General features: G+C 35.9%; 2 protein-coding genes across 2 annotated transcripts; one reads left to right on the top strand and one right to left on the bottom strand.

Annotated features, from left to right (window-relative positions):
* The first annotated feature begins 1,906 nt into the window (after nucleotides 1-1,906).
* LOC107458612 (uncharacterized) lies at nucleotides 1,907-3,771 on the top strand. The gene is made up of 4 exons (XM_052251621.1): nucleotides 1,907-2,012; nucleotides 3,145-3,236; nucleotides 3,365-3,584; nucleotides 3,692-3,771. The coding sequence occupies exons 1-4, from the start codon at nucleotides 1,907-1,909 to the stop codon at nucleotides 3,769-3,771; spliced, it is 498 nt and encodes a 165-aa protein (XP_052107581.1).
* Nucleotides 3,772-7,077: 3,306 nt separating this feature from the next.
* LOC127740566 (uncharacterized) lies at nucleotides 7,078-7,428 on the bottom strand. Its single transcript, XM_052251620.1, has one exon. The coding sequence runs from the start codon at nucleotides 7,426-7,428 to the stop codon at nucleotides 7,078-7,080; it is 351 nt and encodes a 116-aa protein (XP_052107580.1).
* Nucleotides 7,429-15,289: the final 7,861 nt, after the last annotated feature.

Genomic DNA, 15,289 nt, shown 5'->3' with positions numbered 1-15,289 from the left:
TGATGGATATAGATCATGATTATGATCAAGTTTATGATGAGTATAACTCGAGTTGGGGATGCATGACAGAGGGACAGTCCAATGGTTAGCGACCAGGACTTGTCGGGTTGGCTATATAACCGACAAGATGATATCATCGGCCACTAGGGACAGGCATTCATCATATGCATACCATGTGAGTTGTTTGAGATTGCCTATTTGACTGCATATTACTTGCTAATTGTCTAAATGCCTTACTTGTTCCTAAATGTATATTTCTTGCCTGATATAACTGTGTTTACTACATTATACTCCTGCTGGTGGTTGGGAGGTCTGAAGGAATTGGAAAGGGAAGTATTAGTTAGACTGAAGTATCTTTAGTCAGATGCCCTTTATGGTTTAGTTTGTTTGTAAGCTTTGATATTCTCTGGAGGAAGTTCTAGGATTGCCTTTGGCTTTCCTCCATTATTATGTATTATATATGTGGAAGCTGTTACCATGCTGGGGACCTTTGGTTCTCACCCATGCGGATTTTGTGGTTTTCAGATGCAGGACGTGAGGTTTCTCGCTGAGGCATGCTGGAGACTTCTAGATTTGCGAAGATCCTTTGTTCTCGGGGCTATGTTTTGGTTTATATGTTTTGCTTAGATACTTTTATCTCCATTAAATAATACAAACTGTGATGACTCCTCTTATGGGAGATTTTGGAGAATAGGTTTTATCTATTTGTGTCCCTTTGGGTTTCCTTTGGGGTTTTCCTTATTTTATCATATGTATATATTGTTATGCTCGGACCGGTTATCTTCGCAGCCGGATCTTGAGTCTTGATATTCCTGTTTTTGACACTCCTTTGTATATATATAATCTCGCGTTGGTTATCCTTGTTCGTTACGTTGTCGATCGGAGTGTTGCGCTTTAAGGTTGCGGTTTTTGTTTACCCCTTTTTCTACAAAGGCTCCTAGTTATAATCAATCATTCATACTACTATATGTACTAAACTTTTATTTTAGAGGTCGTAATACCTTGCCATCTTTGAATTATGACTTAAGCATAAGACTCTGTATGGTAGGGTGTTACACAGGCCATTTTGCCATATTACTTTGGCTTCAAAGAAAGAACTTGATCTTCGCCTTTTGAAAAACCAACAACAAAAAGAATGCTATCACCACCTCGTCTACAATCGAAGCTTATACATCACCAAATCTTGCTTCGATTGGTGGACCGCTTACTACTCTAGGTACAGTCGTTCTTTCACTACAAGAAAAATACCCATTCAGCCACACTTTTTTTAAGCTATATTTGAAAAGCGTAGCCTATTTATAGAATAGGCTACGCTTTTCTCCGTGTTGCCTTTTTATAAGAGAAAATGATACACAAATGCGACATCATTTAAAAACCGTAGTCTTAGGTATTATAAAAATCACTTATAAAGCGTAGCCTTATGTTGATATCTATAAATACAATTTTTATACCAAAGGAAACGCTTTTAAAGAGTAGCATATTTGTTAAATTTTAGGTGAGCTTTAGAAGCGCTGCCTAATGTAAAAATGCCAAATACACATGTATAGGACACTTAGTGAATTTTTTTTGTTTCTTTTTATTTCTTCTCATCATCGAAGCCCTGCACTCTATCTTCATCATTCCTTCTTTCCTACCAGAGCACCAAATAACAAAACCCTAGCCGCTTCTTCAATCTCCCCGTCATTGTGCCCTCCTTCATCGTGCGCCACTGTCACCATCTCACTCGTCTGCTCATCGTTCTTAGTCGTGCTCTGCGGGCGTTCATCCATCTCGCAGCTCTTCCTTGTAAGGTTGTGAAAACCCTAGCCTCTACCGCGCCGCCATCAATCTCACCGTCGCTGCTCGTCGCGCTCAAGATCGCCACTAGGTTCGTCGTTCTCGAGGTCCCTCGATCCCTCGTTCGCCAATGTTTGATTTCCAGTCCTGTTTCGCAAGTTCTTCGCCGTCGTCCTTCGTCGTGTTTGTCGCCAGCTCGCCGTCTTCGAAGGTCCATGCTCTGTTCGTGGCTCACTGTAATAGTGTAATGACATTGTTCGGTTTTTTGCTCTGTTCCTAAGGGTTATTGATCTTTGAATTATTCTTGAATGATTTATGTTTTCAATTTTTTATTCATTGATTAATTGATTGTTGATTAGCTCTTACTACTGCTTGTGATTATTAATTGTAAATATGCTGCTGTGCTGCTGTTCTTTGTGCTTTTGTGACTTAATTGTGATTATATTGTGCTGTTTGTGATTATTTCATCCTATATTATTGTTAGTTAACTGGTTTTAATTTTGTTCCTGGGGTTTGAGTTTTTTCTCCAAACTCCTCGGTTGCCTTTGCTCCCTCTGTCTTGGTCCAGAGATTTCGTCTCCACAGGTCGTTTTATTACTATTTTATTTTAATTAACGAGATTGAAGTGGATGTACTATAATTGCTTGAGGTGTGTGATATATTTGATTAATGTGAATGAAGAATACTAGGTTGAGTTGAATTGAATTGAATCATGGATAAGAGCATGTTAACTGGTTTGGAATCACTTCCAGAAGCTGATCAGTAAAGAATGGCTTCCATGATGTAACAGGTTCAAATCTATGATAGGTACTTCCTCTTCACTCTATCTGTTAACTAATTCCATGTGTTTTGATTTGATTTGTGTGTAAATTAATTTAATTTGTTTTGGATTATGATTGGATGAGAAGCTAAAGGATGGTGCATGGTCTTATGTAGAGCTTGCTAGAGAGCGAGTGATATGAGGACATATGTTTTAATAGTTTCAATTATTCAATGGTCTTATATCTATACATATATTTTCTTGCCTTTTAATAGTAATACATAAAAAAATTAAACTAAAAAGTAATAAAAAGTAATAAGTGTATGTTTTTTTAATAGTTTGGCATACAAATGCACTTAATTCTCTTCTGTTTTATAACTAGTAATTAACAAGTATAGACTTTTCTGACCTGTCCTTCTCTTGTGGTTTTTCTGCTGATATATAATTCAGATTCAGATTTTATCTCAGTTGAAGTAAGTAACCAAACAAGAAATTAGCCTTATTAGCCTTATTCTATTTAGTTGCAGGTAGTTCCTTCATTCTTGTTAATGCTTTGTTTTCCCCTTTCTACAATCAAGAAGTGCTCTCATTAAGCGATTCCTGTGTAGGTTCGGATATATATCAGGAGACTCTTGCCAAGGCACTTGCAAAGCATTTTGGTGCAAGGCTACTAATTGTGGATTCCCTTTCACTACCTGGTGTATATTTTCTCAGATATTCTTTTGCTACTTCTTATTATCTGTTTGTATTGTTGAGATGATTTCTTCCTAAATCGCTGTTAATATAAACAGAATAATAATAGTTTTTGTTATGTGATTGATATTTCAGGGAACTCCATCAAAGGAAGTTGATTCTGCTAAAGAAAGTTCAAAGCCTGAACGACCATCTGTGTTGGCCAAGAGAAGTACACATGCTGCTTCTTTAAAACATAGTAAACCAGCTTCTAGTGTTGATGCTGAAATTGTGGGTGGATCCACAATAAGTTCTCAGGCTATGCTGAAGCAGGAGGTTTCTACTGCTTCATCAAAAGGCACTACTATTAAAACAGGTGTGCTGTTTTGTTGTTAAAAATTGAGCAACTATCTCCAAATTTACTTCCTATTGTACATATTGCATAGCACCTAAAGGTTAACATGAGGCTTAAATAATTTGCAGGTGATCGAGTAAAATTTGTTGGTAACTTCCCTTCTGCTGTCTTATCAATACAAAATCATCCTTCAAGGTACTTTGTCTGATGGAAGAATTATTCTGAATACAATTCAGTCAATCTGCATTTGATCTGAACTTGTGGAGAAGAGAGATCTTTTTTATCCTTTTTGTTGAGGAGGCTATAACCATTGAAAATCATTCAAAAGAAGATTAAAGGAAGAATATTGAATTTCTGATTGACAGCAATTTGTTTTGAGTGGCATGAGTGTACTTTTCTCTTTTGTGAATATTATTGCTTCTGAATTTGAAATCACTTTGAAGTGGTATCTCTCAGTTCAGTTGCAGCTTTGATATATATGCAGACTTTTATTGTGATCTTTGTGAATATTCCTACCTGCTGATATATATGCAGACTTTTATTCTGTTTCTTCTGAACTTCCAGCTTTGGTTAATAAGGCTAATTTCTTGTTATTAACTTATATTTTTCTGAACTTCCAGCATTGATTTATTTAATTGCTTTATAGAGATAACCAATGTGCATTGACACTTTTGCTTTAGTTTTTCTACCTTATTCCTAATTTTTCTATATGCATATCTTCCCACCAGACTTCAATTGATGCTGCAAACTATGATAGGGTGATGTTACTGGGTGGAAGAGCGCCAGCGTATCTTGCTCATGATCCTCTTGTGGCACTGGTGATCAAGCTTTTCAGTTCTGGAAAAGTACTTGCTTCCATTTGCCTCGGACAGTTGATTCTGGCGGCTGCAGGTGTAGCTAAAGATCACAAGTTTACCGTTTTTCCTCCTGTTAAACCAGCACCGGTTGCCTCTGGTGCTCATTGGGTTGAACCAGACACTAGCAACAGTGGTGGATGGTAATCTCATTACTGCCGCCACTTATGAAGGGCACTCTGAATTTATTCAGCACTTTGTAAAGGCACTAGCAGGCAACATAAGTGGCTCCAACAAAAAAATCCTCTTTCTTTGTGGGGTATGTTCAAATGATTTTCAGGCACACATAATTGATAGGAACTTAGAACTCAGGGCACTAAAGTCTTTGTTTGTTCTCTTTTCTTTTATTTATTTTAATTTTAGACTTAATTTGTAATTCTCTTTATATTCATTGATACATGGAAATTAGTAGTTTAGACTTTAGACATGTTTCATTTTTTTCTCTATTGTTGAATGATTGTTCAATTGGATAGTTGGATCTATTGTTTTATGTACTAATATACTATATCATTATAATGCTTGTGAATTATATTATGTTGTACAAAAAATTATTAGAATATTATATATATAGATATATAGAAAATTAAAAAAAAAACAATGAGGGACCTAAGGCTACAGTTATAAAAAGTAGCCATGGTATATAATGTGGCTACATTTTACAGGTGATACAATAGCGTTAAAAAACGTAGCTTATTCTAGTAAAATTGGAAGCTGAAAAGCGTAGCCTTTGGTCTTGGATAGCATCACTTAAAAAGCGTACTCTATTCCCAAACGCCAAAAGCGTAGCCCTTGGTGTAGAAAAGCGTAGCCTTTGAGAATAGGCAATGGCCGAATAGGAATCACTATAAAAAGCGTAGCCGTAGCCCAGAAAGCGTAGTCGTAGCCTAAGGCATCATTTTTTTTACTTTTGGCTACACTTTTTAAGTGTACCTGAATGGGTGTTTTTCTTGTAGTGTTTGGAAGAGATCAAGCGTTCTTTTATCTAAGCGGTCCCTGCTCTGAGGGTTCCCCAAAAAGAACTAAAAAAAAAAAGCCGAAACTACAGCTTCCTCACGCCAACCTTTAAGGAAAAGTTGACAGACACCTTCGAAGACTTCCAGGAAGGTAACTATATTCATATGCTCATTCTTTAACTAAAATTCTTCGATAACCATATTTACTTTCCACTCTTTTAATTTCGATCTTTCTTTAGTTGCAGCTGCAACCATCGAGTGAAAGTTCTGATGAAAGTGAGCCATCTATCCAGAATATCCTTGCTACATCCTCACAGTCAGAGGATACAATTAATTTGGATTCAGGCTCTCAATTGGTTCGAAGAATAAGACACATTCTGGTAAAATTATATCATTTCCACATATATTTCAAGTTAGTTAAAATAAATCTCAACTTATTGTACCTTGTATTTCAACCCGTTACCGCTGCTCAATTAATCACCTCATCTCTGGCACCTGATCAGCCACACCAATAAAACAACAAGACCTAGGACAAACCATATCTCACTCATCAATCCAAGCCATAGAGTCTGTTCAGCCTCTCCAAGTCGCTTTTTCGATTTTGACTAGAACACAGGTAGTTGATTTAACAAAGGAGCACATTCATCACTCTCCAACACAAACCTTGATCATTGGAGATGTCTCTCCAATCAACCAGGCTGCGCTTTCTACTAAATTTCAAGTGGCCCCTGATTCTGACTCTTCCTCTCGAGTCGCTGAGACTACTGCTTCAGATTCTCCATCTAGAGTTCTGGAAACCCTTCCTTCTCCTCAAAGAACCTCCAGTCCTCCTCAACATGCTGAACTTCAACCTTTCCTTGGTCAAGGATCTGGAGATTTGGGTGTTTCTACTGGATCTACAAATGTCACCTTGGTTAACCTGGTTACCATCCTAAATCAAGTTATTCAGGAAGACGAAGTGGTCTTTCTACATCTGGTCCTTCATCCGAGCTGAGTGTCAATGCTCGAGAACAACTTCTATCACTTCTCAAGCTTCTGGACCATCCACCCATTGAATGGACCAATGATGCAGCCCTAAACAAGCTTTTATCTGATCTCTTAAGTTCATCTTTTGAACTTCAGGTTCCGATCCCATACTCTGCCATAATCAACCAATTGAAACAAATTACCAACAAAAGTGTAGCTACCCAGGAAAAGCTTCAAAAAATCAAAGATGAAGAAGCTAAGATCAGAACTGAAGAAGAAAGCTATACTACAACCCTTCAACCAATCAAAGCTTCCTGTGAAGAATTCAATTTGAGAATCTCTCAAGCTATTTTCGTTCAAGCTCACTATGATAGGGACGAGAGAAAAATTGAAGCAGAATTGGCTCAGATTAATGAAAAACTTGCCAAAATTCAGAAAAGAAGAGCTGATATAGCTACACCTCTAGCCACTGCCCAGCAAGAGCAACAATAACTTGTTCAAGAAATCATTTCTATTGAGGCCAAACAAGAAAAATGTGAGAAACAACTTGACATGACCCAACATGAAAAATTAGGCATGTTGAGACACTTTCAGTTTTGGACAATGAAAGGGTAAAGTTACGCTCAAACTTAGCAAAGCTTATGGCGCCTTACATTTCATCACCTTAGACTTCAGTACTTGTAATGGTTTTCTCTATTTTCGGACTTATGAATTTTAATTTTAATTCGGCAAACAATGATATTACTTTAAATACTTTTCATTAATCGAATCGATTATATTTTCTGATTTGATATCCTTAATTCGATATGCATTTTCAGAATATAATCCTGTCACTTGGAAAGGGCCTTCCCAAGTATGGGACCATTTGTCAAGAACTCTCGATTTTTTTTCCATTGGCAAAATAACTTTCAAAACCAACTCACCTATACTGAAGTGTTTCTCCTTTATTCGACGATTGTAATTTCGAGCAACACTTTCATTTTGTCGAATCATATTTTCAAGTACCAATACTCGCTCTGAATCTAATTCATTTAACTCACCGAACATTGCATTCCAATAATCATCAATTGGCAAATTATTTTGTTTTGACATCTCAAAGTATTTAGATTGATTTCCAAAGGTAGCACAACATCATGGCCATATACTAATTTATAAGGCGACGTACTTGTTGACCCTCTTAGTGAATTTTGATAAGCGCAAAGTACTTGACTTAACGTTTTATGCCAAGTTCGAGGTCTATTCCTGATCTGGTTTTTAATCAAACTTATCATGATTTTATTTTCTGCCTCAACTTGCCCATTGGCCTGTGCATAATAAGGAGTCGAAGTAATCATATTAATATTCCTCGAAGCTGCAAAATTCTTGATGCGCTGACCAGTATACATAGTCCATTGATCAGTGCTCAATGTTTGAGGAATCCTGAATCAATGGATTATATGTTTCTCAATAAAATCTATTATTTCATTTTGACCAGCTTCTATTAAAGGAACTGCTCCAACCCATTTTGTGAAATAATCAATTGCTACCAAAATAAATTTATGATGTTTCGATGAAGGGGGTGAATCAATCCAATTAGATCTAAAGCCCAACCATTAAACGGCCATGGCTTTATAATCGAATGCAATTCAGATGCTGCGATTTGTTGTATCGAACCATGCTTTTGACATTCTTAACACGCCTTTGCATATTCAATACAATCTTTGATCATAGATGGCCAATACACATGATTGCGATATAGCACCTATTTCATATTCTTCCCAGCTTGATGAGCACCACATATCCCTTTATGGACTTCGCCCAAAGCAATGTCTTTATCATCTTGACTTAGACGTCTCGACAGACTTCCATCGATTCTCTTTTTATACAACTCATCAGCCATCAAGACAAAATTTATTGCTTGCAATTTTATCTTTCTATCGACTGGGATGTTGGAATTCTTTAAATACTCAGCAATAGGCTTTCTCCAATCATTATCTTCCCATTTGCCTATACACAAAGCCTCTCTTTCATCTGCAGACACTAAAATTTGATGGATACTAGCTAATTTTCTTAAAGTTTCTGGGCCGATTCTATATCTTGAAGTAATTTGGGCTAACTCATTAGCGATCTCGTTATGAATCCTTAGGATATGAACCAAAGAAATTTTTCGAAAAGTGGTTAACAACTCCCAAGCCGTTGCCAAATATTTTTGCAACTTCTCATTATTACATTTGAACTCCTTCGATAATTGTTTCAGAACCAACTGAAAGTCTCCTATTATTTGGACTTTCAAAGCCCCTTTACCGATCAATATTTCAAGACCCAAAATTAAAGCTTCATACTCTGCCATATTATTCGAGCAAGGATATTTTAACTCGAACATAAATTCTGATGAAATCCCTTCTGGCGAGATAATAAGAATTCCAACCCCTGCACCATCTTTGTGCTTTGATCCATCAAATTCCTGTTGATGCTTATTCATCCATTCAAATTGTGCATCATTCTTTAGTTTCACTAAGGGTGTAAACACTCGGGTTCGATTAGAAAGATTCGAAATAAACCTCTGGAGATAATTTACTTTTCCCAGGAATGATTGTACTTCTTTTTTCGATTTAGGCGCAGACAATGCTAATATTGCATCGGTATTGCTCTTATCGATTGCAATTCCTTTTTTATGAACCACAAAGCCTAGGAAATTCACAACTGATACACCAAAGGCACATTTTAAAGGATTCATCTTTAATCCTTTCTTCCTCATAGTAACAAATGCTTTTCTTAGATGATCAATATGTTGATTCACCGAAATCAATTTGACCATAACGTCATCGATATACACCTCCATAAATCTCCCAATATACTCATGGAATATAGCGTTCATTGCTCGCTAATAAGTTGCACTAGCATTTTTCAATCCGAAAGGCATAACCACCCATTCGTAAGTACCTAAAGCCCCGAGACAATGAAAGGAAGTTTTGGATACATCATCTTCTGCGATGAAGATTTGGTTATATCCTGAATAACTGTCCATAAAACTTAAAATCTCATTTTCCGCTGCAGAATCGATCAACATATCTGCAATTGGCATAAAATACTCATCTTTCGGGGTAGCATTATTCAGATGTCTGAAATCAATGCACATCCTTAACTTTCCATTTTTTTCATTACAAGAACAATATTCGAAACCCATTCAACAAAACGTGCAGTTCGAATAAACTTTGCTTTAATAAACCGTTCTATTTCTTCCTTAATCTTTTGATTGATTTCTGGAGCAAAATGACGAGGAGTTTGCTTCATAGGTCAAGCATTTGGTTTCAATGCTAATCGATGCTCTACAAGAGAACGATCGAGACCATGCATCTCATAATAATCCCAAGCAAAATAATGTTTAAATTCATGTAAAAGATGGAACAGCTCAGTTCGAAAAGGATCTACAAGATCTTTACAAATATAGGTGATTCAAACGTCATCAAGAGATCCCAAATTAATTTCTTCTAGGGGATCTTGAGATTCAAACCCTTTTAAATGATCCTCATCTTTTAATGAATATTTTTCGAAACCCAAAGGTTCTAAATCATAGATGCAATCAAAAGGGAAATCAATAGATTCATTCGGAATAAAATGAACTTGATCATTTGCTAGATTAACATCAACTTTATTTTCAATACAATGAACTTCTGCTATTAAATCAGCATTTGGACTAACAATATCATTTGCATTACATAATGAAGAAAAACCTAAGCCATGACTAAACTCGATTGAAGACATCGAGTTGTTTTAACTAAGAAAAGAACTTGCATTCCTAAATGATTCTACTTCATCAGAAGAACCACCTTTATTTTCTACATAAGGAAAATTACTTATATTTAAGATTATCAGGTAATTTGAGACGTCTTGAGCATGCTCCATCGAATACCGTCTCGAATCCATTCAAGATGGACAATCCCAACCAGTTGGGATCACATTCAGATGTGGATGGTGCAATTTCACTGTTAAACCTTCTGAAGATAAGTAGCAGCCCTCGCAGTTATAAGAATTTAATGCCCTGTCAACATTTAAAGGCTTCAGTTTTGGGCTATACACCCTGAAATCGACATGCAGCTGTTCGACATATAGATTCGAATCTGCCTTAACAACTTCAGGCTTGCCATCCTCTGTCCAAAGGAGGAAATTTTGATGCACAATAGATGGTATAGCCCCAACGTCGTGAATCCAGTCTCGACCTAGTAAAGCATTGTAACTTGCTTTCGATGGCACCACCACAAATACAGTGTTTCGCTCAGATGACCCCACTTTCACCCCCATAGTAACCAGACCTTTTGCAGGAGTAGAAGAGCCACTAAAGTCTGTTACAGTAATATTGGTGGGAACCAAGTCATCAGGATGCTTACCAACCTTTATCAGCATCCTTTCTGGTAAGAGACTTATTGCTGCTCCACCATGAATCAAGACTTTATTTACTTTAATCCCACTCAAAGTGGTAGTAGTATGGAGTGAGCAGATATGAGACTTTTACTTTTCGGTGAGCCTCAAGAAATACCCTGGTTCATCCTCATATCGGATGAAAGAAAAAGCCTCTTCAGCATCTATGTCATAGTCCTCTTCTAAATCACCTTTATACTCACCCAAATACTCAGTTGGAATAATCAAAATAGTTCCAACCATCTCATCATCTCCTTCCTTGAAGTACTCCTCATCCAAATCAGCCTCTTTGCCTTTATCAGTTCCTGAAGAATAAGCTATTGCCTTACCTTTCTCTAACTTTGCAAGAGAAGGAATTCTCTTTGGGCATGTCTCCCATCAGAAGAAAATACTATTCAGGAATGCACTAAAGGAGTTTCCCCCTTGCCTTTTTCTGATTGAGGCTTCTTGTTCTGATTTAGATTCCTTCTTCCTCTACCCCTTGGGTATGCCCTGGCTCGACCACATTGATAGGATATTGGTTTCGAGGAGGTCCTCGATGTCCCCACTATGGATTTCGCTGATAAAGAGCATCTTGATTCTGGAATTCCTGACAATTCCGAATCCACTAAACACCTATAGCCTTAGAACGACTCAACAGTGCAACAACATTTGGCTGAGAGACTTTAGAACTTTGCCCTTCTATACGCCGAATTGGTTGTCTCTGATGAGCTTGCTCCTCTCTATGAGCTAAATCCTTCTTCATTCTTTCTTTTTCGAAGATTGCTGCAGCTTCAGCATCGAATACAACATTACACCGTGGACACAAAGATACATATCGATATTTGATCTTTTGTTGTACCAAGAAATCTAACAGACCATCTCCTGCTCGAGGATATACTAATCGAACTTGTGACTCAAAATCATCTAGAGCCACGTCAAAATCATATGACATTCCGACCATATTTACTCCAAAGTATGGTTCAACAAAACTAACTTCCGCGTTGAAAGGATAAACATCAACTTTCATTTCCTTTTTTCCATCATCAAATTTCAAACGTCCTTCCATGATGGCTTCCTGAATCAGGTCCCTGAGGTCGAATGACTGGTTGCTTGGTGAAATTTATAATAAGGTTTTCCTTTTAAATCTTTCACCGAAAGTAAAGTTCTACCCTCAGGCAGAATTAATTGTTTATCTTTAAGCAACACATCAAAAATCTGATCAGATTTCGAAATATCAAAACTATATTTTCCCCACTCTTTAGTTTTGAATCATTCAACTTTTCATTACTAGGAAGCTTTTTAAGTAAGGAACAAACATATGGAGGACCCTTCTTAAGTTCGGCCAAATCGACCTCTGCTTCGAGATCGAACTCCTCCTTTGAGGACTTCATGGTTACATGAGCAACCTTCTCTTTTCGAGTAAAAGGTTTACTCTTTAACTTCTGTTCATTCCTATATTTCTCTTTTTCTTTCTTCATTAATTCGACCTGACGAACCCTTTCAGCCAAATGGGCTAAGTCAGGGATATAGAATCCTAACCCCATAACTGCTATTTTCACCACTTCACTCTCAGATAATGATACATAGCATCTACTTCTAGCATTTTTGAAACGTATCATATAGTCATCAATGGTTTCACCATCCTCTCGTTTTAAAGCAACTAGGTCAGTAACTACCACATTCAATTCCCCTCGATAAAATTGAGCGTGAAAAGCAGTTTCCAACTGATTCCATGTCGTTATCGAATTTGGTCTAAGATTCAAAAATCAAGTAAACGCATTCTTCATTAACAAAGAAGGGAAAAACTTCATTTTCAAATTCTCATCATTGGCTAGATTCCCAATCTCAACCAAATATCGAACAACATGTTCAGTGGTTGACTCTCCGACTTCCCTTGCAAATTTTGTTATTATTTTTGGATTCTTTACCCCTCTTGGCACTTCAGCCATTTGAACAACTTGAGGAAAAACAGACACAAAATGGGGTCGGTTCATAAAACTGACGTTCAAACCAACTCGATTGAGCACTTCTTCCATAATTCTTCTAACTTGATAACGTTCACCACCATGATTAGCGCGTAATCTGGCTAGTATATCATCTGTATTCTGGCCACGGGAAATTATCTAAGGATTCTCTCTATTTAAAACATTGTTTTTATTTTGAAATATATTTTCAAATCCTTCATTATTCCCCCTGGCCTCATGCCTTTCACCTTCATCATAATCAACGATTCGAGCAATCCGTTCGACTTGTCTGGCAAGGCGTTCAAATTTTGATTCGTGATCAGCCATCACGGTATTTAGAATTATGGTCATTTATTGAGTCAATAAGTTGACTAAATCATGATGACTTTCCTCTACATGTTGTCTAAATACCGCCATGGAATTAGAGGCATTCAATGTAGAGCCCACATTATAATCACAAGAAAACTCATAATGCTGTTGTGGGTTTTGAGAATTATTTACTCCATTTACACTCTCAAAACGAACAGGAGGAACAAAACCACTCATCGGTGGAGTATAACCAGGAGGAAGACCATAAGGAGGCCAACTAGTGATTATTGGAGGCTGGACTGGTGGTAAGGTACCACGTGGACGAATATTACGTCCAACATTTCAAGTTTGCACACTAGTAACCACTATACTTTCACTTATACCCAAACCTTCCGAACGCGAAGTAACATCTGAAGATTGCATAATTACTAGTATACTGTCATTGGTGGACGAACCACCATTCACATTTGACAATTCATTAGCCATGTGAATAATCCTTCCACTTCTCAATTACATACACCAAATGACACCAAAATATTAATCTTTTGATACACTTTAGTTTAAAACTGCCCCACTGAGCATGCCAATTTATTTTGTCAATTTTTAGCAAATCGATGGTAGTTCGATTCTAATGGTCTGGAGAGTGAAACCTACTCCTTTTTTGCAGGTACCAGTTCTATAAGTGCATCAAAGGTTCTCGAATTAGACGAGTATTAAAACAGAAAATAAGTTCGAAAGTGCCAAGAAGATAAAAGAAGTGTAAAAGAAAAGATTCAAAAAGTAAATAGACTGAAATTGGAATAGTTTGCATTGAATTTAAACAAAGTGGTAAAATGCCTTCGACTGAATCAAAGGACTTTTGACATAAAAATTAAAGATGCTGAAATGTAAATTGGAAAAAGAAATTAAACATTGCTTGAAAAATAAATTGGACGGAAAAAGTAAAGTTTTACGGAAAATATAAATGGAAATTTAAAGACAATGGAAGGAACTCTACAGAAATCGAACTCGAATGCAGACTCAGAAATTCGCTGGGGATGTGAGTGTGCTTGAGTGTATTTCTGAAGAAAAGTTCCAACCTCCATTTCCTAAAACATTGTAATATTTATAACTTATGTCGGTAACCAATTCTTAATTACACGACACTGCCTTGTATGCGGATTCTTAAGTAATTGTTCCCGCTCTTTTGCCCATAGACATTACCCATAAATTCCTCACTTGGAGAAAGCCTTTAACTTCTCTACTTAACGTAACCATACGATCTTTTATTCGAGCACCTGTTCGATTCTTCAATCGAATCCTTGTTCGATTTACTCAGGTACCTAAGTCAAGTTCGTGTTAAATAACTTTTAATAAATGCCTGCACGTACGTCATTTTGACCTTTGCTTTCTTCCTAACCCTTTACTAATATTTCGAATCAGCCCAATTAGTCGAAATGATTTATCTCGACTAACAAAAGTATATATTATAAAATTGATTATAAAGTGTATTGTTATAAACACTTCAACATTTTATTAATTTGGTTTCTTTTCATTTTTACATGGGAATGAATAAACATGTTAAACAAAATTAAGACATTATTACAATTATGTTTAATTTTTATTAATTAATAGAAACTATTCTAAATATTATACATGATATATAACTTAGTCAAAATATATGAATCGTATTTTTTTCCATTAAAAATTCATATTGTCTTCACTGATGAAAGATGGTTTTAATTTTATTTCAAATAATTTTTCAATTTTATATCAAGCAATTAAATAATTAATAAAAGATTTTAAAAAAATTAATAAAATTATCTTGCCCATATTTTACAGTTTTAATTTATTTAAATATAATTTTTATTTTTCAACTATGAAATATTTTTTTTATGTGCAACAAAGTCATATATCATATGCTTGTATATATGTGATATTTACTAATTCAAATCACATCAAATAATCATAATCAATTATTTTCTTAAAATAGTTTTTGTTATATAAAGAACTTGGATTAATTCATGCCTATTAATACATTAGTATTAAATATTAATTCCTATTTAAAAGTGACTGCTTTCATCGTCAATTTTATCGTCGATTTTTAAAATTATCGGTAGCTTTACTGTCAATTTGGTCGTCGATTTTAATAGTATTTTTTATACTGATCTATTATCTATTATTATTTATTTATTATATTTATTATCTATTCTATTATATAAAAATCGAGTTTCTGTACTTAATGATAGAGTTGACGTGGCATGCTTCTGAGAGTATTTTCTGATTTATTTTTTTAACTCATTAAATACAAGTTATTATAA

Source organism: Arachis duranensis, chromosome 7 (genome assembly GCF_000817695.3).
Source record: "Arachis duranensis cultivar V14167 chromosome 7, aradu.V14167.gnm2.J7QH, whole genome shotgun sequence".
In the NCBI taxonomy this organism is placed as follows: Eukaryota; Viridiplantae; Streptophyta; class Magnoliopsida; order Fabales; family Fabaceae; genus Arachis; species Arachis duranensis.
The sequence above is the reverse complement of the archived record's forward strand: the minus strand, read 5'-3'. Positions and strand labels throughout refer to the sequence as shown.

Excerpts from the sequence above, each read along its gene's own strand:
- LOC127740566 (XM_052251620.1), bottom strand. The coding sequence starts at position 7,428 with ATGTCAAAACAAAATAATTTGCCAATTGATGATTATTGGAATGCAATG.
- LOC107458612 (XM_052251621.1), top strand. The coding sequence starts at position 1,907 with ATGTTTGATTTCCAGTCCTGTTTCGCAAGTTCTTCGCCGTCGTCCTTC. Across the intron at positions 3,237-3,364 it reads ATTCCCTTTCACTACCTGGT|GGAACTCCATCAAAGGAAGT; the intron begins GTATATTTTCTC and ends TTGATATTTCAG. Across the intron at positions 3,585-3,691 it reads AGGCACTACTATTAAAACAG|GTGATCGAGTAAAATTTGTT; the intron begins GTGTGCTGTTTT and ends AATAATTTGCAG.